This window comes from Linepithema humile, chromosome 6, assembly GCF_040581485.1.
Source record: "Linepithema humile isolate Giens D197 chromosome 6, Lhum_UNIL_v1.0, whole genome shotgun sequence".
NCBI classification, from domain to species: Eukaryota; Metazoa; Arthropoda; class Insecta; order Hymenoptera; family Formicidae; genus Linepithema; species Linepithema humile.
The window spans coordinates 28,985,293-29,002,079 of NC_090133.1; the positions used below are offsets into that span (position 1 = coordinate 28,985,293).

Sequence of the window (16,787 nt, forward strand, 5' to 3'; positions counted from 1 at the left end):
GGTGGCCCGCGAGATCGATGGGTCAACGGTACGCGTCAGAATTCAACGACGCGAAATTTCGGTCGATCGTCGAAGGATTGGCCGCACTGCAACGGGAATGTGCGAAATTTGTTGATCGCGGTTGCGTATACGTAGCGAATCTATCGTCTAACTTTGCGACCTGTTATTACTTTCGTGGTCCTTGCCGCATGCCGAATATCATCAGTTTTTGTTTGCCAAAAATTATGACAGTTAAACCTACGTTAAATAATTCATAGTTTGCGACAGAACTTGAGATGGAATTCTATTTATAATTTTACGCATTGTGTAATAACATTTAAAACGCTCTAAAAATCAAAGTAGACACCTGTACAAGATATATATCAGTGATAAGTAAATTTATATGCGCATACGTATATATGTATCTCGGATCTTTATCTATATTCTGCTACATAAAATTATGAATAGATTTCTATTTCGAATTCTGTCGTGAACTGCGGATCGTCTAAAGCAAGTTTCACATGTAGGATTAAGCGATCTATATATGCAAATGGCAATATATGGCTGCATCTGAAGAAAGGCACCATAAAGCATATCTCTCTTTCGTCTGCATGGACATTTTAAAATTGCGCAAATAGTCCGAAGTCTTTTGAAATTCCTGCGATTTACGAGAGATATTAATATTAAAAGGGATATTAAAAGTTTGAAAATGCTAAAAATACGGATATTACGAGATCCGTACTGCGCACAGCTTTTATGTGGCACAGTCACCTTTATATAGACTCCGCTTTATATACTTCTCTTTAATCTTAATGCTGTCAAGACTCAGAAGCAGCCAATTAAAATAAGCCGTCGGCTAATTTGTTTAAAGGGCGTCGGCGGGATTCTTTGAAACGCGTGCCGGCGTGAACGAAACTTATGAGAGGAGCAATTAGCGCAGTTATATATCTGAAAAAAGAATCGAACCTATTTTTCCGAACTGTTTGCCTGTATGATATATGCAAATTTAAATAGATTGGTTGGAATCGATCAAAGATTTTTTTCTGCTTTATTAATTCCGATCAGCTTGCCATATCAAATTTGCAATTTTTAACATAATTCGATCTACTAGTATTTTTAAAAGTTAATTATACTATATCCTTTTGATTTAGATCACGATAAAACCAAAATTTAGATTATTCTAAAACAATTATTTCTGTAATATTATTACAGTCTTATGACGAAATAACCACGATTTATTTTTCACCAGAAAAAGAATAAGTAAACAATAGGATTTCGTTTAAAGTCTGTATATTGTTGATCTAATAATTAAGCATTCACATATTTTGCATTCGACATCACCTATTTTATCTCAAAAGTGAGAGTAATAGAGAAAAATAGATAATCCACTTAGATATCGAATAACTCTCGCGCATCATCTGCAGATTATCGAGGATTTCACGGAGTAATAACCGTAACATCACAAAGGGATGTAATAGCTGGCAACACTATAGATAACACCGATATAAATCAAGCGCGACAGCGGATTGTCCGACAGTGGCGGGCATAATTAATTTTCAGTGGGAATCATTTTGCCGTTAAACTTCTTGACAAGCCGATAAATTGATGCCGCGACGAATCCTCGCGCGATTAATTCACGCGGTAATGAAAACGGCGACGACGAGAACGCCTCGTCGTCGTCGTTCCGTCGCTCGAAACGAAGAAATAACCAGCGCTCTCTCACGTACGCGCGGAGGATATCGGTTTCCGTATTTTTGGTTAATCGCCAATAACTTCCTGGCACAGAGGCGGACTAATGTCCCTGATACGTCGCACACGTGATACCTGTTACGTGCGCGGCAAGACAAACGTGTCGTTACGCCGATAATGCCGTCCGCTTCGATACGGACGAAACGCTTTGACACTCCGCGCTTTCAATTAATCATCTCTTCTGTATCAATCATCCGTGTCCCGGAATCGTGAAAATAATTTTAGAAAACCTTTTTTTTTTTGCGAGATCGAACGTGGACTTGAAATTTTTTGTATTTAAAATCTTACTACAAATTCTAGAAATAAAAAAATATGATTTGCAACTTGAATTTTTAAATTTAGAATTTGTTACGCGTCTGTGCATAAATTATCGTCCGACATATTCTGTCAAGTTTAATATCTTCTCCGAGTACTGCTGTTTCTTTAAAATATTACATTAAATATGATACAATATTTTTTAAAATTAAGATACGAATGATTGCCGAAGGCTATAAAAGATATTACACGTGTATTTCGCTTCAGCTTGTCCATTAACTTATTTACTTCAGACGACGACTCCTCGGCTGTTTTCCGTCTCAACCTCTTAACTTAAAATTACGATGCTGCACACGCAATCCGATACGTTTCATGCACACCGCGCGAACACACTTTGAAACGAATGAGATGACGAGTGCATATATCATGTTAATTTACGTCGTGGCACATTGCAGTAAATCATCGCATGGAGGAAACGAAAGAGGATAAAATCGGGCAATCACGTTTGCCAAAATTGTCAGTTAGCGATAATGATAAACATCGCTGGCGGCGACCGCTATGCTTCACGCAACGTGGTTATCAGCGCTTTAGTATTATCATGAAAACCACTAAAACCGCGCCGACGTGCAATTCACACGGAAGCTTTTAAGCGTAAATGCGTGCGTACAGCCCGAAAATATCTTTCTATTCATCTCGCCCAATTTCGATTTAAGACTCCACTAATATTCCGATCAGCTGAGAGTCCGATGCGTCAATAATTAAGTGAGTTAAAATTTTATTTCTGCTGATTCTAATTTTAATGATGTATTCTCTGATAAATTTGACACTTCGCGCTTTCAATTAATCATCTCTCTTATCAATAATCATTCGCGTCCCGGAATTATGAAAATAATTTTAGAAAATCTCTTTTGCGGAATGCAGGCTTAAATTTTTTTTACTCTAAGTTTTAAAAATAAAAATTTGGATCAATTTTCTATCAAAAAATTTCCTTCAGCTTTCGACATTAATATCTCCTTGATTGACTATTAAGGAAAGCTTTAATTTTAATTGCATATTCTTTGAGAAATTTGGGAGCAGTTTTTTCTGCTGCCAAAACAAATTTAATATCCAACATTAATATCTCGTTGATTAAACATCAAGGAAAGCTCGATTTCGAGGAATTTGCAATTAAAAATTTCAAATTTTCTAGGAGAGTCTGCTCAAAAGATTCTTTGTGCTGTTCATCATCCCGCTAAAATCGTTATCGCTGCTCGACCGTTCTGATATTACATAATCCACACAAGGAGATCGATAATAACGAGCAAGCTGCGGTACGATTCTTTTGCACGCACCGTCGATGGAAAAACTTCAGCTCGGTACACAGCGCGGCGGACATTTCTATATATACTGTCGAGTTAATTGAGTTCGCCGACGTGAGTATCGTTATTCATTTACTGATGGATTTAGGTTTGGCAATAATAACCGGTGGTTTACATAACGTTTGTCGCGCGGACGAATCGTTTCGTCCGGCAGAACGCCGCCGCCGGCTGTAAACTGGGTACGCGCGCGGAGAGCTCGTATAAATGCGCTCGGTGTTGTTATGCTTTTTTTTCTTCTCTTTCCTTTCTCGACACATTTTTAATAGATTGTTAAGGTTGTTGTGTACAAGATTGTTAATACATATTCCGAGTTGCGCGATTGCACGCCCGGGGAAAAGAGTGCGTTGTACGTGCAAAACGGCCTAAAGTCAAATGTCAACGGCGCCGCGTAAAATACGGCTGATCGATAAACTTGGGACTTTGTTTCACTTGTACACCCCCACACGTCACTCCGACGTGTGTTGAGTGTTTCCTCACCCTCTTCGACCCCGGTTTTTCGATGCGTCAGCCGCATCGCGCTCGATCGCTTTTATTTGCCGCGAATTTCGATCATATTTTACGAGACGCCGCCCGTTGCGAAATCTTCGCGGAAATTAATGACAAAAGCTGCTGCATCGGCCGGTTTCTGCGCCGATTTCTCACGCGATTTTCCTCGTTAAAACGCCACGGGAACTCTTCTCTAAACGACTTGTAATACGGCTCGGCTCTATTATTCCTTTTTGCGATCGAAAACGGCTCGTAAATGCCACTTCCGCGTTTTTGAGAGCGAAAAGCGCGGAACAATGGTCCATATTTTCGTCGCGCCTCTTTTTACTTTCCTTTCATCGATAGAGATCGGTGCATGAAAACGTCAATTTTTTTTATTTAGCGCAATATTGTTTAACAGAATACGCCGAACGCATTGCGAATTAATTCTGCATATTGCGAATGGAAAGCTTTTTATATTGTTACTCAAATCACTATCGTCCAAAATTTCAGAGACGAATTTAATTCTCCGTCGTGGCGGAACTAGTCGTGACGTAACTTTCGCCTACGGCCGTCGCTTTGTGTCTTATTGCATTCGCATTTTCGAGATGCAGTCGAACCTCATCGTCGGGAAACACGGCACCGAGACCTTCACCATCGCAAATTCCGCGTGCCTCGCATCGCAAAATAGAATTTTATTTTTCGAGATAAAATCTTTCACGAGCGAAATATATTATATATCGTTCGACAAAAACACATACGGAAACGCGTATTCGGATATTTTGATGATAGAAATTATGCTTTTAATCGACTGCTTTTGTAAGTCGATTCTGCCACTGGCAGATTGCACATGTAAATAAATACTGCAATTTCCGTCATGTAAAACTATTTGGAAAAAAAGCATGTCATCCCTTGTTATACAGAGAATTGAAATTCGACGTTTGTCAGGATTTTCGCTCGCGGATACTTTGATGCAAGTTTGAAAAATGACGCGAATTAATTGTTCACATTTCGCGCCGCATTGGCCGCAATTCCGCCAGGTATCAAATACAAACACGCGCCTGTAAACAACACTAAAAGTTACCTATGGAATAGACAACCCTGCCGCGGCATTCAAAGTTTAATATTTCAGCATATCCCGAAAGAGATGTGTATCATTTTTACTATTATATGTGTACGATATTACCATTTTTATCACAGATCAAAAAGGTAGTTGATGCAGCTGGAATAAGCTTTTAATGTTTTATAGTAGTTTTATAGTGTTCTGAAATTCTACTTCTCTAAATAATCCTCATAATTTATGCAATCAATAGCAATAATTTGTGTAATTAACTCTTCGCATTCCGCATTTCCGAGCGAAATCGATAGTTATTTATTCAATCATGCGCAAATGTTTATTATATATTGGATATGAATTCTACATTTATTTATGTTTATAGTTGATAAACATTGCATTTTTATTTATTAATGTGTTTTCTTTATTCAATTATTGTAGCATATGCAAGTATGTTATTAAAGATGAAACATTTTTTTATATCCAATTGGCACTTGCAGAACGAAGGATTAAACTTCTAATTTTACTTTTATAAAAATAAAATCTGCTGGAAATTAAACATAAAAATAAATTTTAAAAGTCAAACTTACGAAAAACCTCTTATAACATTAAAATTGTTGACGGCTTTAATATTTAAAGCAAAAAGATGTAAGTTTAAAAATTTTGTTATCAAGAGAATCAGGATTCCTAGACCACTTTGTATAGCGTGCGCGGTTTTTTACGCACCGGTCGTAACGTGGTGTTAATTTTTGCATGCATGGCCCATTATTTCCGCTTCCATTTCCGAGTTTGAAACACGCGCGCGTTACAACGTGCACAGAGTGAGCCGAAAAGTTACACGTAAAACTTCGCCCGTGTTTATTTCTTGTTCTAGAACAACGAAGGGGGGGAAAAAAACGTTCGTACGAACATGCAGCCAAACATTCCCAGCCATTTCGGTATATTTCAAGCATACGAATCGCATATTTGGTTCTCCGTGTGATATATATATATTTTTTTTTTTGCTTAATCTCTATACAAACTTGAAGAGTAATATTTGACGTGCTATTATGAGAAAAATGCGAGGTATGAAAGCGTTATTTTAACAGTGGTAAAATTCCACTTGCCGCTTACTTCGCATTCTGGAATAAAGTCGACGGAATTAGAGGATAGAATGTTTTTAAGGAGCAAGCATGTCTATTTAATAGGCACGCGCTGTGTTTTCTTTAGAGACTTTATCTCTTGAATTTCTTCCGCTTCTTTAGCTTCAAAGCTTCGCGTACGCCGCGGTGCGAAGTAAAATGGAGTTCGCGGCATTATAAAAGTAACATCTCCATTTGCGGCCGCTTAAAGAGAGCCTGTCGGGGATTTAATCCTCCTAATGTTAAGTCCGCAGCAGGTGCTTGAACAAAAACATTACTATTTGCAGAACATTTTAATATTTTTTTTACAGCTGGTGAGAGCTTTTTCCTGTCATTAATTACATAATAACAAATTGCTGGGTAATTTATCTTGGTTTATTAAACAAGAAGAAAGAGCAAAAACGCAATGATAATAAAAGTAATAATTTGTCTCCAACGAACGAAATTTGTCTCTGGAACGAAACATACTCAATTTTATTTAAATAGCAAAATAAAGTGACACATAATTTTATTTAAACACCATTCAATATCTCGTCCCATCGAATTATCAAATCGATGAAAACTGTGTTTATAGGATTTACTATGACAGTTTGCAACGAAATCGTTGCTGCGATATGGACCATAACCGCAGGTAGCTTGCAATCGTCGCATAACATCCGCTGCAGTTGTTTTCGCGTTTTTTTTATTTTTTCGTTATCAATGGAGCTTCGAAAAAAATAAATAAAAAAATCGCATATTGGTGAGCCGCGATATCTCTCGATTGGATTAACAAAGTCGGCGTTTCGTGTGTCCCGTTCGCAGAGAAGCGCGCATTAAAAAGTGACGCTGAAAAATCAGTCGCCGCGAGTGGCGAGAGTACGCGCGGACTGTTTATTCAACGCCCGGAAAAATCTCACACTCGACACTTTTCGCCGTGTCGTTCGCAGTTTCGGACATTGCATTGAGGCTTCGTAGCGCGACCGACCGGCCGCCGTTGCGAGATACGCCGTGAATTTCGCAGAGAGTTTTTGCGGATGGTGCGCGAACGGCGTGTCGTCTGTATTTTTGCATGAACAAGTCAAATCTGTTCTCTTTTTCATTCTTCCCCTCTCAAATTAGATATTCCTGGATTAATTGTTACGCGACCCCATTGGATCGCGAATACTCGCTTGTTACTGTTTAATTTGCAAATCGCACGATTTGATGGTCAATCGATGACCCGGTCGTTTCTAAAAACGATAAAGATAAACTCGCGAAATATCTCGATCTCATTTTTTTTATTCAATATAATTGACGTGTTCAAAAAGGTCTATAAATGAAACGATATTTTTTGTGCAAAAGTTTCTGAAGAAATATTGAAACTATAAGAAAGTATTTAAAATTAACTCTAAAAAGCAAGAACCATCACATTTCTCTGCTCTTTTGTATTTTTAAGAATTCGAAAATAAATAAAAGGATTTCAGGGAAAACAATAGAGAGTTTTAATAAATAGATGTGAGATGTTTCAGTGGAAAATATAATTCTATTATACAATAATAAAATAATAATAGAAATAAGAGCTATATAAAAAACACATAAAGAAACCACACATATAAAAAATCGCTCAGCTATTTCATTAAATGTCTTGTCGATCTGAAAACTTTTCATCACTTTTCGCAAAGCTTTCCGACGAGAATCATCACTCGCGTTGCGTTCTCCTCGGGAATCCCTTCGAGCGCGACCGTCGTGTCACCGTCGTAAATTAAACTGTCGACGAGTGCGACCTCGATAGCCCGGACGCACCACAAATTTCGCGTTTATTTTCATGTACGAGATCTACATCGCGAACGCGGACGCGATTTACGTTCGCGCGCTACTCACACGCGGGTGTCTCTGGGTCTTCTTTTCGGCGCGGAAAGGAGCGGAACGTGCGCGCGGGGCTGTAAAACGTCCACCGGTTTACTCCGCAGAGTCCATGCGACGCTTAAAGGTCCGTTTACTGCCGACTTTACGGCCGGCATTTACACCAGCGCTCGGAATTAGTTGCACATTTCGAGCCGATTTCCGAGACGACGCCTCCTGTTCCCCCACTACCGCCCGGCTGCTGGCGGCCGAGCCGCCGATAGCTCTGGCGCAGGAGCGTTTTATATAAGAAATAAGCTGGGTTGTTGAGGTACCTTTCAGAAAATAGTAATATTTTCTTTATTACATAAATAATGTTTATTTTCATTAATAATTAAATATATATATTATGTATTAATAAAAATAAACATTATTTATGTAATGAAGAAAATGTTACGATTTCCTGAAAGATGCCTAAACAATCCAGCCTATTTCTAATATAAAACGCTCCTGAGCCAGAGCTATCGGCGGTTCGGGCTCCAGCGGCCGGGCGGTAGTGGGGGAACAGGAGGCGTCGTCTCGGAAATCGGCCCGAAATGTGCAACTAATTCCGAGCGCTGATTTACACAATCGCAGCCGTGGCGTTTTATCGTCGCTAAAAAGACGCGCGACCGGACGGCCGGCCGTTCACTTTGTCCCCGCGCCGTAAATCGTCGCGGGCGTGGGTGTCGATCCTCGGGAGAATTAACGAGATCGGCGCGCGCTTGAGAGAGAGAGAGAGAGAGAGAGAGAGAGAGAGAGAGAGAGAGAGAGAGAGAGAGAGTAGTGCGACCGCCGCCCCGGTTTTCGGCATTAAAGACACTCGGGTGCACTCCGGGCTAACGAAATTTGGCACCTCGCTCGAGGACAGCGAGCCGAGACGCGAAGATATCGCGTCGCGACGGCACGCCAAACTTTTAATCAATTTCGAATTCAATTTTGCGTACCTTTTCGCCGCGACTGACAAGTCCGGGAATTTACAGAAATGCTGATTTCTGCGCCGTTTAAAAAAAGTTGTTCAATTTTTAATTTTTTTTTTTTTTTTTTTTAAGATCGCGATGTTAGGAAACGAGATCGAAAAATTATCTTTGCAAAATCGGGCTTAGAAAATAAATAAATAAATTATGAGCGAATTACGATTTAACGTAAAAATGATGTAATTACGTAATTCTAATGCTAATGGCGGAGACGCGTGAATTACAAAGTTATGTAAATTTATTATGTAGATTATATCTGGCCGCGGTGAAGTTATCCTTTTCATTGCGGTTAGAGTCTGCTCCGGTTCAGTTCTCGGAACTTTTAATTTTTATCAAAATGTAAATTGCATGTGCATCGCGGAGCGATGGCCACGGGCCATTTGTTTAGCAGCAACGTGATTCGTAAGAATTGCGTTTGACTATTGCGGACAACGTCATCGCAATTTTCACGCGCCACTAGGGAGGCGGAGAAGGGGCGCCGCGAAAATGAAGTCCACGCGCCCTAGGGTATTCCGAAGCCAGCCGTGCCGCCATGCGAGCGTTCGACGTGCGATTTTTCCGGGAAATCTATGCTGAATGTACACCCCGTACGTCACGTTTTGCACTTCTTTGTTTCGCGCATGTTGTGTATGGAAAAAAAAAAGAGAGAGCGGCGTTTTTTCGCGGCGACTTTCGCTTGATTACAAGGCACGCTCTGATTCGCCCTCGATAACGCGCATCTGTTGAACGATTTTTTTTTGGCACTCTAGAGCGCGTTGGTGGTTTTTTTTTTATTATTCTTTTTCGGTCCTTTTTTAGAATAATAAATGACCAGCCAGTAGCTAGAGTTTAAAAATGCGAAAGAAATATGGACAATTGTTACTCGGTAAAAACTGTAATAATTGCCAATAAATTACCGAGGTTCGACGACTCTTGAATCGGTGTAATGCTCTTTTTTATTGAGATGTTAATACCAATGTAATTTGTGATAAAACTGATGTAATATCACGAACGATGCTAGTTTTCATCAGTTTCAAAATTAATTACGGAGTTTTGCGCGGAGCGCTAATGCGACAAATTAGATATTAATGCGACACTTTTTGCATCGAGTTTGAGTTTCACTAATATTTAACAACTATATAGGTCAGATTCATTTTACATCGGCGGAGCGATGTAACCGGTGCCGCGCTCGATTTCGCGATAAAATGTATAACACGCCTCACACACGGAATTTATTATCGCTGTGAAAATCAATTGAATATATGCATAATAACATCACGATGTAATGATTTTATATTTTAACGGACTAATCGACCGTGTGAACGAAATGCTGCTGTGGGCCATTCGTGATCGGCCTCTGTGTTTTTGCTCTCGTTAATTTTTTTCGAAACGGGACTTTTTTTTTAGAAAAACATTTTTAGCCAACAAACTCATAAATAAATGAGAAATAGTTTGAACAATTTTATGTTTTAATATAAGAATTCAGAAATATTAAGACAAGAGATATTAAAGAAGAAGTTTATGTCTTGTTTTAAAAGAACAATGATTAAAACAAATAGAAAGAACAAAGATAGAAAATCATTAACTTTATACAATTTCAAGATAATAAATAATTTTTATGTGACGTATAAATAGCACAAAATTAAAAGATCTTTTACGATGCGTTAAGATTATTAACAAATTTCATCTATAATATTTATTCGGGAAAAGTTAATGCGTTCTAGTCGCTTTAAAAAATTGTACTGATTCGTACTCCGCGTATTTTCTTCCAACGCTGCGGAAAATTATTTTCTACACCGGAAAGAGTATACATTTTTTCCTCTCAACGACTGAGTCGACGAATTTTACGGAACACACGCAGTGAAATTTTTCCATGCCTTCCTTTTTTACAGACTTCCGCTCATTTTGCTTTTAGTATTCTTATAAAACATAAATGTCCAAATAGGTTAGTTGGGGGATATTGGAATTGTTCATACGTTTCCCGTGAAATAAACTTGAAACTTACACTCGCGCTCCAACTTCCGCGCTGCAACGTATCTGTTGAAGCAACGTCCAGTTACGTTATCAGGAATATAATTGATGTAGGGAACTGACGCATATAACGAGACTTTATTATAATAGAGAGTTAGTTATTTGAGGATTTAATCTGAAAATGTGACACTATAAGTAAAATTGAATAAATATTCTATGAAAAAATTTTTTAATGTTTTTTGAAAATATTTTTTTATATCGTAATTTTCGTGCAAAATCCTCGCGAGTATATTAAAAAATAATTATTCTTAAAATAACTTGTTGCAATAAGATTATTTTTCTAATATTTATTTTGAACAGAATCTATTCTTTATTAGACTTACATTTTGATGATTATTTTATTTGCAACATAAGTTTCTTCTCGAGTAACCATGCGCGACTTTTTCATCACGATCTCGAATTTGGACGTCCGATATTCTTTCGGAATGAATATTTAAATCGCGCGTTCGCAACTTTAATAATTCTAATACAGCGCAATATTGGGCTCTTTTCTGCCGGAACTCCGGGCAATAAATTAAATATGAATCAGCTCACGTACGCGACGGATGAAGCAAGAAACAGGAACGAGACGAGAGGAAGAAACACGAAGCTCGTCGATAAACTCACTCGCCGCGTTCTCGTTTACTGCGCAGGTTACGGCAACATTTGTCCCAGGACGAAATGGGGCAAAGTCGCGACTATAGTGTACGCGATAATAGGAATGCCGCTTTTCCTTCTCTACCTCAGCAATATCGGCGACATACTGGCGAGGAGCTTTAAATGGACGTATGCCCGCTGCTGCCTGTGCAAGTGAGTTCCCACTTCTTCTCATCGAAACGTCATCATTTTTATATTAATCTCTTGGTATCTCTTTGTTCCTCTCAATAGCGCAAAACGCGTATTGTTGTCGGAATTAATCATCGATCTTAATCTAGGTGTCGCAGAAAACCGCACAGTTCGCCGACCGAGGAAGCTTCGGAGATGCCGAATGATCTGGACGCGAAAAAAGATCGATGGCAGGTGAGTGACGAATTGGAATTAGCGGCATTCCCGATCGCGCATTTTGACGAATGTTGCGCCATGAGCGGAGCGCCGAGTGCTTTCGCACAAAATCCGCCAGAATTAGCGTTGCTAATCCGGCACCGCTAATCAGATACGAAATAGAGATAGAAATGAGTACTGTTCGTTCCGTGGCATTAGTCAGGCGTCATTAACGCCTAGGTGCAACACCTGATGTCGAGTAATTTTTCATTTAGAACAAACGAGGTTACAACGAATTAATCTGTTACAAATGGATGATGTTAAAGGCTAATTCGAGCTAGATCGCGAATGCTGTATGCGTTTGCAAATCTGGTTTATTAACATGCTAGTAGCTTTAATAAACGTTAATAAACAAGATTTATGGACTCATACAGCATCTGCCTCGAATTAGCCTCTTACTTCGTTCGTATTATTTGTGAACAAAACGAACTGTCTTTATTAATTTCGAACGAACTTTGCTTCAAAAAAGTTGAAATTTTAACTTGAATATTGGAGTTTAATATTGGAGATGAACGACAAATACTCTCTGTGGAAAATCGATTCTGGTAGTTTTGCGATATCTTATGTAAACGTTGTTTGAGCAGAATTTTCGCCCGCAGACAGTGAACACGTATGGCGGAGAAGTAGACACAACGAGTTTAGATGAGGAAGAAACTTCGCCGAGAGACGACGACGACGGCGACGGCGTCGACGAGGGCGACGGCAACGACGAGGATGATGACGAGAGTGGCAGTTACGATCCTCAGCACGTGACGGTGCCGTTAACTCTGTGTCTCGCCATTATGGTGGGGTGAGTTTGGCAAGAGAAAGAGTCAGAGAGGGAGGGAGGGAGGGAGGGAGGGAGAGAGAGAAAGATAATCCAGTTGCTAATTAAGAGACAAATCCTTAAGGAACTCGAAAGACAAATGAATTGAAAAGAATTTATTTTCTCAAGTTAATTAAAATCGGGAATTTGCTTTAAATTACTAAGTTTGTTTTCATTTAAATTATCAATTCAGCAAAGTAAAATCTTGAAATATAATATAATCCTGATGTTAGGAAAATATAAATTACCGATAGTATGGATAGAGTTTGATAAGTATTTTGCTGTTAAATTATAACTTCTTAATCTTTGCGAGCGAAAATTTGCTTCAAATTTATTGAATTCCTTTCTGTGTAAAGTTTTATTAAAATTAAATCACGAGATGCTTAATATAATATTGTAATTAAAATGTAAAATACAATTTTCCGACAAATTTTATTACAAATCGCAGAATTCAGTTCAAAAGTTATAAATGCCTAATCCGCGAGATCGGGATTTGACCAAATGAGATTGCCACTAGATTGCCAAATTCCTCCCAAGTTAAATCAAGATTCTATTAGAGCAAAATCTCTCGAAGTATAACTTCCTACCGCTCCGAGGTAATATTCGACATCGTTGGATGATCAGTTTCGCGCGAACATTCCGCGAATTAAACTTGAATGTCGAGAAATCGAGAGCACTGGTCGCAAAACTGTCCCCGGACTGACAGGGACTTGCCTTTGCTTTTTGTCCCCGACAGGTATATCTGGGGCGGCGCGATTCTGTTTTCGAAATGGGAGGACTGGAACATGCTGGACGGTTCCTACTTCTGCTTCGTCTCTTTGTCGACCATCGGTTTCGGCGACATTGTCCCAGGCGACAAGATCTACTCCGGACAAGGCCTCGATCTGTCTTTCATCTTCTGTTCTATGTACTTAATGCTCGGTAAATTTTACATGATACGACCACATGTTCATTACCGCCGCCGAGTTTTAGTTACTTGAAAATTTAAAAGTTAGACTCGCGAGTTTTAGAGCTTTCTCGAAGGAAGTTCTCTCGGCATTTCTTTCCTGATAAAGAAAAGGCATATTGCATTTGATGTTACGTTACAGATTAAAAATATACGGAAAAAAGTTATCCGCGTTTAATCGCGTATTTGAGCTGGCGCTCGCGAACTGAGAGTTAAAAAACTAGATAGTTATTTTTTTTTTTTTTTTTTTTTTTGAGCAATCCGATTGTGCTATGCTGAATTTTCGACGTGCGCGGAACGGCGCGGTGCGAAGACAACCGTTTTAAAAGGGATCAACCGTTTTTAAAAAATCCTGCAATGCGATTGTGCCCGCGCCGTTGTGCGCTACGATCGCATTAAGTTCGTTTCGATCAATGCCTGATTGCCGGGCAGATTTTTCGCGGAGATATTCGGGTGCTCTCGAACGCTCCACTAAACGAGCGGCGCTCTCAATTCGCGCAACAATTCGTGCAATAATAGTTCGTGATAGCTTGTAGTCGCGATTTAATTTCATTCTCCGTATTTCATCGATGTCAAGAATCATTCACTGATACACTTTGTGTTTTCAGGAATGGCTCTCATTGCCATGTGCTTCAATCTCATGCAAGAGGAGGTCATTGCGAAGATACGCAGTCTGATGCGTGTCATCAAATACATCTTCAGGTGTGAAAGATGACGAACGAAGCCCCACGTAATCCTGCACCATCACGACAATCGGTGAGTCAGTAAATATTTCTCTCTTTGCGCATTTAAGCATTTTGTTCCAAAATTTCGAGAAAATCGTGCTTTTCCTTAAAGCATTTCTTAAATGTATAATGTCGCGAAAATAAATTCTCAAAAGGTCTTATTTTTCCAGAAATCAAGAGTATTTTTAATTTTAGCAGAGTAGAATTGCTGCAATTACGTTAATCAATTACATGAGCTTTTTTTAAATGCTAGATTACAAATTGTAAAGCGAAAGAAATATTTTATATTTTGCCATACAGAAATTTATGAAGACTCTATGTATACAAAATTTTGGAATAATACGTGCATTAATTTTCTTGAAAAAAAAATGTCCAAAAACAGGCCATTTTCTTGCCACTCTAAAGTAGAATATTTCCTTAATAATCCGATTCCGTGGTGATTCGTAATTGTTCCAATAGAACATCCGTGGAAGATAGAATAAAATGTTTTTCGCAAATTGAACTAATGAAAGACTAATGAAGAACGAACATCTTACCGTGAGATAATATTAAATATTGCACGTTCACTTCTCATGAGAACGACTGCGTTATGTGACAGACGATCTATGCGAGCGGTCGTTTACGCCTTGTAGATGTAACTTTCATATTGCCAGTTCTTCTTCGAATCCCCCGCGAGGCGTAAAGAAGTGGAAAGAAGCGAGTACAGTCGAACGATCGAGTAGAATCGTGCGCTATGTCGCGCGGCAGTAAGAACAACGAGACGGCCGAAGATCGTAAACGATAAATTCTACACGACCACTCGGTAGCGCATGGGAGATACGAGCATTTTATTCTCTTTAGAGACAGAGGGGAGAAATACTCTGTAAAATAAATAAAAGCAAAAATATTTTATTATTTTATTAATTAAATTATTGTCCGAAAAATAGCGCGCTGCGTTAAACATTAATTTTACGGTGCGCGATCCTCGGAACGGATAAAATAATTGCGGCTGGAAACTTTTTTGGCAAAAGAGTTTCATTATTTCGTGAATTATCACAGTTGGAATTTTTTTCGTCCGTTTGTCGGATCGATTGGCGAGAAGCGAACATCCAGACGCGAGAGTGGAGATCAGACGTCGCCGCGCGCGAGAAATATCGATGAACGATATCGGAGTTGTCGCTTACGCGTCGAATTGCGCAAAAGAGAAGGGAATTCGGCAGAGACGCGAAGCAAACGACTAAGAAGATGCGGAAACTAAATAAAGCGCACTACGTAGCGTTACGAAACAAGAGGAGTACGATCGAGTATCGCAAAGCTCGGCGGATGGGTCCAAAAAAATACTATGCAGGGTGAAATTAGAATACAAGCGCCTATGAAAACTATCAGGCGACTAAGAGCGATTGGGCGCTCCGATGCGACAAGTTGCTGGCACTCGAATGCGTGATTATGAATAAAATCTCAGGTATCTCGATAGAGTGGAGTGCCATCGACATCTGAGAATTCCCATCTGATTTCGTCCACTTCACGCTCTCCTTCTGCCGCCGACAAGACGAGCGAGAACGCCGAAAATATTTTGACCAAAAATACTCCGATCGCCTATCATGATCCTAGGAGGATTCTAAGTACGATACATAAGGCACGTCGACGTATGCAGACGGATTTAGATGCACTAAAAACGACCGTCGGGTCTGTGGAGCATCGATTTCTTCGCGTTTCGAGTTTCCATTCCAGTTGTCGCTGATTTCCTCGTAAATATTTCAATTACAAAGCGGTAAAAAGCAAAACGCTGCGAATAATGACTTCTAATGAAAATCAAATGCAGTTTTAAATTAAATTTCATATATTTAATTTTGTAATAATGTTATAATTATTTTATTACATTTAATTCTCTTATATCTCCAATTGTACATTGAAAGATAACGCATTTGCTTTTCGATTCAACGCGTCGAATTTTAATGTACCGAAATTTCGAGAAAAAAACAGAATAACTCTTGCGGAATAATTTTAACCTACTTCATTTATGTCTGACGAGCGATCGCGCACTTGAAGAGGAGGCCGACGACGCCGTTCGACCTCCTCGAGTCGCGCGACGAGAGGACTCGCGAGCGAAGCAAGAGGAGAGCAAGGGAGAGAGAGAGAGAGAGGGAGGGAGGAAGAAAGAGAGGAACATGTATCGGCGGCCTAGGAAAGAAAGCCTTAACAAAGTTAAGCGGCGAAGCCAATGCGGATTCTCGTCATTATTAATGTAATCCAGAAGCGACAACAAAAAGTGCATCTGCGTGCGTAATACGAGCGCAGGAAACATTTATAGAGATGTGCATGTGGAAAGACAGAGAGAGAGAGAGAGAGAAATGTAGACGGAAGAGAGGGTGAAAAGGACGGAGAGGGAGAGACCGGGTCGACGGAACGGGGCTGCGGCTACGCGTTTCTCCCGCATGCGGCCCTCCGTTCTGACGGTGCACAACGATACCCGCGCATGCGTCACATCCACCACCGGCGATAAGG

General features: G+C 39.6%; 1 protein-coding gene across 2 annotated transcripts in view; it reads left to right on the top strand.

Annotated features, from left to right (window-relative positions):
• sand (sandman) overlaps window positions 1-16,787 on the top strand; it is a 35,204-nt gene that overhangs the window by 9,392 nt on the left and 9,025 nt on the right. The window contains exons 3-7 of one of the 2 annotated variants that reach the window (XM_067357762.1): window positions 11,440-11,596; window positions 11,722-11,806; window positions 12,427-12,617; window positions 13,369-13,553; window positions 14,187-14,334. In XM_067357762.1, coding sequence (XP_067213863.1) covers window positions 11,440-11,596; window positions 11,722-11,806; window positions 12,427-12,617; window positions 13,369-13,553; window positions 14,187-14,293 — 725 coding nt within the window. In that variant the 3' untranslated portion in view covers window positions 14,294-14,334. The remainder of the gene's footprint in view (window positions 1-11,439; window positions 11,597-11,721; window positions 11,807-12,426; window positions 12,618-13,368; window positions 13,554-14,186; window positions 14,335-16,787) is intronic. The other variant, XM_067357763.1, reaches the window with a different exon arrangement.